The sequence below is a fragment of the Onychostoma macrolepis genome, chromosome 19 (assembly GCF_012432095.1).
Source record: "Onychostoma macrolepis isolate SWU-2019 chromosome 19, ASM1243209v1, whole genome shotgun sequence".
In the NCBI taxonomy this organism is placed as follows: domain Eukaryota; kingdom Metazoa; phylum Chordata; class Actinopteri; order Cypriniformes; family Cyprinidae; genus Onychostoma; species Onychostoma macrolepis.
In genome coordinates, this window is record NC_081173.1 from 11,750,731 (window position 1) to 11,760,185 (window position 9,455).

Genomic DNA, 9,455 nt, shown 5'->3' on the forward strand with positions numbered 1-9,455 from the left:
ACGCCTAAAAATAATGGTTATTTTTTGGTATTGTTGGTTCCACGAAGAACCTTTAACATCCATGGAACCTTTCCATTGAACAAATTGTTCTTTATAGTGGAAGAAGGTTCTTTAGATTATTAAAATTGTCTTCACAAAAATAGTTCTGTTAAGAACTGTTTACTGAAAGGTACTTTGGGGGACCAAAAATGGTTCTTCTATGGCGTCACTGCAAAAACCCCCTTTTAGAACCTTTTTTTGAAGAGTACATAGAAAAATTCAACTTCCTCACAGATCTACCACTGATTCTGTGTGTAAAACCATCAGAAAAGGTTTTTATTTAGCTTATTTTTTTTGCCATCCAGACTATCTGAAGCAGAGTAGGTGTGTGTCACGTATTCACCCAGACTCTGCAGTTTCAAGTATCACTTTTAATCAGCATTTTGACTCGTGTCTCCAAACTCTGTTCAGGGGGCGAAGCCACTCCTTATTTGTGAAACTAAGAGCAAAATGTATGGGTCTGGTGCTTCATACAACATGCTTCTCCAATGAATCAGAGTTAGTTCTTGACACTGAAAACAGAGGAAACTGCTGCATAGTGGCTGCTGACTTAAACCTGCTGCATATTTGAACACCAATAATGGAATGTACATAGATATTTCTACAAACACACTTATCCAAGCATGCAGATTTGCATATCCTCATCATTGCACAGCTGAGTGGGTCAGAGCCAGCAAAGACAGATGCCTGTTTTCTTTTCCGCCTGCTGTAGCTTATGACCCCAAGGCATCTCTGGCAGATTGTATCATCCTAGACTCAGATAAGCACTTGCGCAATATTATATGTGGCAGCAGTATGCTTTTGAAGGCGGATGTCGAAACCATTAACAAAAACAAGCAGAGTGACAGAACAAACCTGGAGTGCAGGTACTTCTACTCAGAACGTAGTATATAAACCAGTTTTTTGCTTTCATTTGAATTCATTTGATGCAGAGACAATGAAATCTGTCAATAAAGAATCACGCTAATTCTTGATAAATAAGTCTTGACTTGAGACATGTTTCAACTGTTACTCAGTTCATTACTCATAATTCCAAAGAATTTTGAAAGGGGAAAATGCAACATAATTTGCATTCGCTTTCTAGGAATTCAGAAGAAAGACAACACATTGTATTGAAGAAACTAAAAATATTTAGTTTTTAAGCCACATGACATTTGATTTCCTTTCCAAGACCTCTGGTCACTCTCAGAGGGAAACACATGCTGAAAAGCCCCTGTTGTGCTATTAAAGTCGGCATGGAATGAAAATTCACCCTATCTATTTTTAAAATTGATCTTATTGCAAACAATTCATCTTTGAACATCCCAACTCAATCTTCCAGTCAAACGTCAGACATCTTTCTGGTGACATATGCAGGACTTCTCCCATCATTAAACCCCACCTCTCCACAATTGATTGCATTGATTTTTAAGTGCAATGCCATCTCAACATCCAATCAACAACCAATCAGTAGAACCATGTCCTCGCCCTACATTTTTCCTTTTACAACAATCCTCTACTATGTATGCCACAATACAGAAAAAATCTGTCACTACTTCGTTTTCATTGGGACATTACATCAGAAAAAAAAAAAAAAAAAAAAATTGTTAAAATAATCTATTTATTTACTATTTTTAGTTTGAGATGAAAAAAATAAAATTAGTAACAATTATTTTTACATGGTTAATTGTGTATGTGTCATTCAATAATAAAAAAGATCAGAAATATTTCAGTCGTGCAGTACTGTCTGTCATTCAGAGATGATACATGCCAAAATCACGCCACTGCAGCGGTCAAAGAGGGTTTTCGTGACAACCAAATCTCTGCATCTGCTTGATGGATAGAGAGAGTGTATATACTGGGGAACATTTACCCAGAGCCCGCAGCACCTCTCTCTCTCTCTCTGACTCATGCTGTAGTTATGTTCTTTTTTTTTTTTAAACCGCTGCGAGGCAACCATCGTGTTAATATTCAGTACAGTCAGGCGCTACAGCGCACACAAACACACACTGGTTCCCATTACGGCCTCTGTAAAGGATGAGTCATACGGGTGAGGAGGGAATCCTTTCCTCAGATATTGTCATCCTCAATGCCACTGAATGAATGGCCACGTTGTGCATCTGTCACGAAACGCCACGTATCCGCACACCTGGAGACAAAGCCCTACGACCATTCAGTTCACAATCCAAAGGTGCATCCAATTAGAATTTTAAATGAATGAAATCTTCACAAATGCTAAACACTGTGAATATATTGTATAGATAATTGAGATGCATGCATTTGATTAGAAAATAATTGCCTGTTCATTTTTTATTTTATTTTTTCAGCGGACTTGGTTCTTGGTTCAAATACAGTGATCCCATAAACATACATTTCAACAATGTACATAGCATTTTAATGTTAATTATGTGTCTTCAACACTTTTGCTCCAAGTCATAATTACACGAGCAGTACTGGTTACTGTTTCTGACTCATTCATGACTGACATAAAAGCTATGAGACACAATGATACCCTGCACAGGGTGGGTCAACTTCCAGGGGCTCACTATTGTTTGTGTGTATAACGTAGTGAGTGTTTCGGTATGCACACTCTGTAAACAGAAGAACAAATACGCACTCAGACATTTGAAGTCATGAAAATTGGCTATTATGCATAAGCAAGAGCCAGCTTTATTGGTAAACCAAAATGCTCTAAGGCACATTCTAACCAAATATATTGACCACATAAACTGCTTGGCACTTTGTACACACAAAAAAACATAATGGGAGATTTAAAATCATTTAAAAAAAAAAAAAGTTACACTCTCTTCGAAGGTGTTTTCAGTATATATATAATTTTATAGTATATGATTTACAAGAGAGCAAACAACTAACCACACACTCACCTTTACCTAACATAACTGAGCTATCATTACATCACTTATTGCTGGTGATGCAAATTAGTTTTATAATATCACTCATCTCCATTCAAACGCTCTTAAATACAGTTCAGGAATGTCACTGTCTGAAAATATTTGACGAAATGGCAAAGAAAATGTTTTAATGCTCATCATCAGTCACTTCTTCTAAATCATCCTCATCTTCGTCATCTTCCTCCTCATCCTCATCTTCTTCGTCATCCCTTTTCCTCTGTCTGCTAGACGTTCTTGACTACACCAGAAAAAAAAAAAAAAACTCAGTTTTGGGATACAAGATACAACTAAAGGGCCATTTATAAAATTCTAATTCTGTGAGAACAGAGAAGTCCACATCACAACTACAACAATAACGACACAGAGGATCAAAATCATTGGAATCACTTTAAGAATGATTTTCTTCCAGCTAACGAGCTATTAAAGAACATTGGCAGTCATCAGAATCCACCCTTTAATGAGCGTTAAAAGGCTTGAGCATTTAAAGCGGCAGAAGACAAAACTGCAGCACACTCTTATAGTAAACAGAGCGTTATCTTCTCTTAGTGTAGACATTAATACAGTTATGATTATTATTATGTTTACAGTTATCGTTCTTGTGTGAATGGGCCTTAAAGGAATAGGTCACCCCAAAAATTGTCATTTATTTGCCCTCAGGTTGTAACCTATATAAATGTCTTTCTTCTGCTGAACACAAAAGAAGAATGTGGGCAACCAAACAGTTTCTGGTTAACTTCCATACAATTTTTTCCATACTACTAAAGTCAAAGGAGACCAGCAAATGTTTGGTTACTAAAATTCTACAAAAATATCTTCTTTTGTGTCGTTTTAACATCAAAAATAAGTATTTCTCCACAAAGATACAGTCATGGCCAAAAATATCGGCACCCTTGGTAAATATGATCAAAGAAGGCTATGAGAATTAATCTGCATTGTTAATCCTTTTGATCTTTTATTAAAAACAAATCACAAAAATCTAACCTTTCGTTGGATAACAAGAATTTAAAATGGGGAGAAATATCATTATGAAATAAATGTTTTTCTCAAATACACATTGGACAATTATTGGCACCCCTAGAAATTCTTATGAGTAAAATATCTCTGAAGTATATTCCCATTCATATTCACAATTTTGAGCACTCCAGGGTGATTATGAACATGAAATTAACCAGCCACAGCTTCATGTTTCACAGAAATATAAATAGGAGGGGAAAAAAAGCCCAAATTCCCTTAATCATCCATCACAATGAAAAAAACCAAAGAATATATTTCTGATGTGCAGCAAAAGATAATTGAGCTTCACAAATTAGTGAAGTGGCTTTAAGAAAAGAGCTAGAGCAGTGAAAATTCCCATTTCCACCATAATTAAGAATTTCCAATCAACATAAAATGTTACGAAAGTGCCTGGAAGAGGACGTTTGTCTATATCGTCCTAATGCACGGTGAGAAGGAGTTTGAGTGGCTAAAGACTCTCCAAGGACCACAGCTGGAGAATTGCAGAAAATAGTTCAGAAAACCTTAAAACAAAACAAAAAAATTGTCAAACAGCATCTACATCACCACGTGTTGTTTGGGAGGGTTTCAAGAAAAATTCTCCTCGCTCATCCAAAAACAATTTCCAGCATATTAAGTTATCAGACACGACTGGAACTTCAAATGGGACTCGCTTCTATGGTCAGATGAAACTAAAAAAATTATCTTTTTAGCAGCAAACACTCAAGATGGGTTTGGTGAACACAGGGATTAAAAGTACCCCATGTGTACAATGAAATATACTGCTGTATTTTTGATGTTGTGGGCCTATATTTCTGCTGGAGGTCCTGGACATCTTGTTTAGACGCATGGCATCAGTGATTCTATCAAATACCAACAGATAAAAAAATCAATAAGTGACTGACTGAAGAGAAGAGGCACCAACATGGAGCTGGGAATCTGAAGGGTCTGGAGTGATTCTGGATGAAGGAATGGTCTCTGATTTCTTGTCAGGTGTTCTCTAACCTCATCAGGCATTATAGGAGAAAATTTAGAGCTGTTAAACTGACAAATGGATGCCGTTAATTGTGGCCAATGTGTATTAGAGAAAAACACTTATTTCATAATGATATTTCCCCCCCCATTTGAAATTCTTATTATCCAATGAAAGGTTAGATTTTTGTGAATTTTTTAAATAAAAGATCAAAAGGATTAACAATGCAGATTAATTTTCACAGCCTTCTTTGATCATATTTACCAAGGTTGCCGATATTTTTGGCCATGACTGTATATGCTATTAAGACTTGAAGTCTTGAATTCAAACCGTGTATTTAAAGCATTATAAGCCATTTTACATTAGGTATAATTTTTTTTTGGTATAAATAGATAATGAGCTGTATTGAAGTAGATGTTTTCTTTGAATAAGATGCATTCACATTAATTATCCATCTAACAATAGAAAGTCATTTTATTTGTAACATAAGATATGGGGAAGAACTAACCTGCATTGTTCCTGACTTACTCATTGATGTACCAGTTCGATTTAGGGACAGTTTAGAATTGGCACGAACTATTTCTAATCGAGACTGGTAATCAGCGGGGTGCAGTGAGTTCCTGAACACCTGTCAAGACAAAAAAAAAGGGTCTGTAGACTACTCTACATATGGACCACCAGGAACCTAATGTCATCTCATCACTCCCCACATAATAAAACAATAACAAGTACAGCCGAGAGACATTAAACAAGATACATTAAAAAGAGAAATGAGTCAACACAAACTAGTATCACATACTGTGTTGTAGCAACAGAGAACCATGTCATTTAGATTGGGGAAAAACATTTACAAAACATTTTGGTCCTGGTGAGGGTGTGCCAACAAACATTGTCACCTCAACTTTATTAACTCCAGTTAAATATTACAGGAAGAATATTTATGACCTATCTCTATATGCTCTAGATGTGTCTTCATAAACCTGTCACCATGTGCCAATATATGACTATTACAAGTTTACACATTCAATTACAGGCAAAGTTCAGAGAAGAACGAGGAAACGTTTCCCAGAAAATCCCTGATGAAATAATATTCATGTGATTTTCTTCCCCGGCAAGACAAGGAAATATTAACAAAGTTGAGGGAAAAAAATCGTTTTGGCATGCCAAACTATGAATTAAAAAATAAATGCATTAGCCAGTGCGAACATTCCACAGCTGACTGAACATGCGTTGCAAGATGCCTCTATGGTTCTTTTAGCATCAGGATTGGAGGAGGCCTTATACCCCAGCAACCAGAGCTTTCATCATTATGACAGCAGGGGGTTTCTCAGAAGGAGAAAGAATATAATTTGATTAGACATTAAGACAGACAAGCTCGAACCAGCAGGACTGCCGGAGCAGCGGTGCTGGTGCAGAGCGCTCACCTCAAGGTCTCCTTCCTCATCAACATTCTGAATGTGCTGGTAGGCAGTCGTGTAAATTTCCAAAGCCTTGGCATGGAATGCCATCTCCACTGTTACAAATTCACCAAGAATTTTCTGCATCGAACACATGAGGACATCAGTCAAAATAACCATTTCTGTGAAGTAGCTTTGGAGGATTTGATGTATGAAACAGTGTAATTATAGAAATCTCGTGTATCATCAGAAATACCTTTACTGTCACTTTAATCAATTTAATGCATCCTCGTTGAATAAAACTATTAATAATGCGGGTTCAGTTTTAAACACAGTAAAGTTTTCAGGGACTCTGTTTGAATTTGTATTATGTTAGATTATATTTGTATACTAAGATATAAATATATTTTACATTATTTTTGTATAATATACAGTATAATATTAAAGTTTCTTTTATCCATTCACAAAATAAACTGATATTGCTTATTAAATAAGTCATCGTGCAGTCTGAAGGACCTTGATATCACGAATCTTCTGCTTTTCAAAGTCATCTATTGTCTCCTCCAACTGGCGAGTCGTGCGTGTGGCGTCCATTGTGGCTCTCTGGAGTTCACTCTCAGCCTTTCGTGACACAACAAAGAAATGTAAAGTACAAAATGGCCTCAAGAAGCAGACATACACCATTTGAGCCTATCAGCTCACAAAGACGTTTTGAATTGAGAAAGATAAGAGAACTCACGTCAGGTTGAGTATAACTGACATATTAGTGCCAGACTGAGTTGGACCTACTTGATTATAACTGAATTAATTAAAAGTAGTTTCAAGATAATATTACAGTTCGTTGCACACAAGTCCCACCTGTGACTGAGAGAGGCTGTTAAGGTAAATCTGTGATTGTGGTTTACAACAAATATCTTTCAAATTAATTGCCATTAAAATGTCTAGTAGGGCTGTTGATTCTTGTTAATTGTATTAAAAATTATGTGTTAAAAACTAAACACATTTAATTCAGAACCTTATGCAAATATGCAGCAATATGCAGACATTTTGAGTTATACTGTTGTAAATATGTTTAAAAACATTTTAACTTGCAGACGTAACTAACTTTTAATGTCACGTTTTTATTTACAGTATCTATTCAGTAATGTACTCATCTGACACAATAATTGTCTTATGCAAATATTGATATGTATGGAATTCATTTTGACAAATTAAACAGCGTATCATGCATTTAAATCTATTAATTTGTTTTAATTGATTGACAGCCCTAACCTACAGGGTAATTTGAGAACTGTGGCATCTTGAATGCAAAATCCGTCAGACCTACTCTTCTGCTTCACAGCTATGTATTGTCAGCGAAAGAAGAAATAATAACATTGGACCGTAGGATACAATAATCTGTCTGTCTGAGGGGTTTCTCTGCCTCATCCTTTCAAGCTGCTGCATCTGCTTGGCCTCTCTGTTCCGTGCCATCTGTGTCTGCTTCAGGTCCTCCTGTACATAAATTTGATAAAATCACAAAAGGTTGGTAGAAAAAGAGCACTCTAGTTCTTAGGTTTCGACCTATGACAACAGTTACTGTACCTCATGCTTACTCAGAATGTGATGCAATGCTGCCCTCATGAGATCACTGGGAGAAGGTCATTTGTATATTTGAACTATAAAGTATAAATCCTTCTATCTGAGGGGCTTATAGAGAAAAACCTTACCCTTTTTGTTTTGACAATATTCCCATATGCTTTCAAAGGCTCTATAACTTTCACTTCCAGCCTCTCCACCTGTGAACAACAGTATATGTGTGTGTATATTAGCAGGAAACACAAATATGCTGAAGTAAGTTTTCATGATTTTAAACACACTTCTGCTTGTCGATAGTCCTGAATCTTGGCTAGCTGATCTGCAAAATTCTTTAATCCAAGTTTCAGGTTCGGTGTCTCTGTGTCAGCATAAAGGCCAACTTCTTTAACCAGAAGGTCGGCTTTGTCCCGCAGTCGTGCATTTTTACGGACGTAAGCTGCAAACAGTTGGCAGAGATCTCCAAAGTGCTTCTCAACATTGGTGATGTTGTCTTGGATCTGCTTGGTCTGGGTGTCTCTGTAATGTGCAAAAAAGAAAAATTAAAATGATCTGACTGAGGTAATGTTGTTGATATAAATTAGACTACAGGTTTTGCCTTCTATCAGCATGTTATTGTGCAAGAGAGAAACAGTCGGTTATTACAAGCATATCATGGTGTATATTCCTTCAGGTAAGAGTTATTTTAAAAATGCTGTTTTCTGTCGCACACTAAAAATACGACCAACGTTTATATGGCGTGATAAATTATAATACAAAACTAAGCAGACATGTCTTAAGACACATTAATTGAGGACGCTTCACATGTAGCATCTTTTATCCTCTTGTATCTTGAAAATGTGCAAACATGTTATACTTTTAGCACTTTTACATTTCGGCTACACAGACAATTATGTAGTTTCTGTTTTAATAAATTGAAAGAAGTTCTGCTTATGCATTTACGGTCAATGATATTATAAAACGCGCTAGCTGATGAACTAACGTTGCTGCTTGTATCATTTAGCTTAACGTTAGCTGGCTAGCTAACGTTAGCTTCCCAACCGTCAAAACAAATCTGGACAACTTTTACCTCGCTCTTGCATCAGGAGTGCGGCTCATGATTACTAGAAACCAATGTATATGTACTGGTTAAAAATAAAATCTCAAGCGATGTGAATCTTGACGTATTTAAAAAGCTAAAGACTGTTTTGTGTCTATTCTCTGTGCTAAAGCTGCAGCAGGAAATCTGGAAGAACGCCGTTCCGTTACCATGGAGCTAAAGATGCGCCCTCTAAAGGCAAATAAAGGAAAAACAAAACAAACAAAAAATATTAAATTATAAAAAAAATATCGCTGAAGTCAATGCAGTATATGATTAATAATGGGTAAATAACGTGAATAGTTTGTCTAGATAGACTAATGAAATGGCCTAAATTATGTTAAGATAAAATGTTTGCAATATAATATATCAAAAAGAGAATACATGAAAAAAAAAAAAATCTTTATTATTTTTTTCCCAACATTTCCATTCCCAACACCAAATACAGGTTCTGTAAACGTGTTTATGAATGTAAAATTAGCAGACATTTATATTTGTTTCATAATACA

At 36.0% G+C, this 9,455-nt stretch overlaps 1 protein-coding gene across 1 annotated transcript; it reads right to left on the reverse strand.

Moving 5' to 3' along the window:
• Window positions 1-2,649: 2,649 nt before the first annotated feature.
• On the reverse strand, window positions 2,650-9,128 carry cibar1 (CBY1 interacting BAR domain containing 1). Its single transcript, XM_058752753.1, has 8 exons — window positions 8,938-9,128; window positions 8,153-8,387; window positions 8,003-8,071; window positions 7,686-7,787; window positions 6,810-6,983; window positions 6,321-6,434; window positions 5,405-5,524; window positions 2,650-3,168 (listed from the first exon to the last, which is right to left on the reverse strand). Exons 1-8 carry the CDS (start codon window positions 8,964-8,966, stop codon window positions 3,058-3,060), a joined length of 954 nt encoding a protein of 317 aa, XP_058608736.1. The 5' UTR covers window positions 8,967-9,128; the 3' UTR covers window positions 2,650-3,057.
• Between the last annotated feature and the right edge of the window lie 327 nt (window positions 9,129-9,455).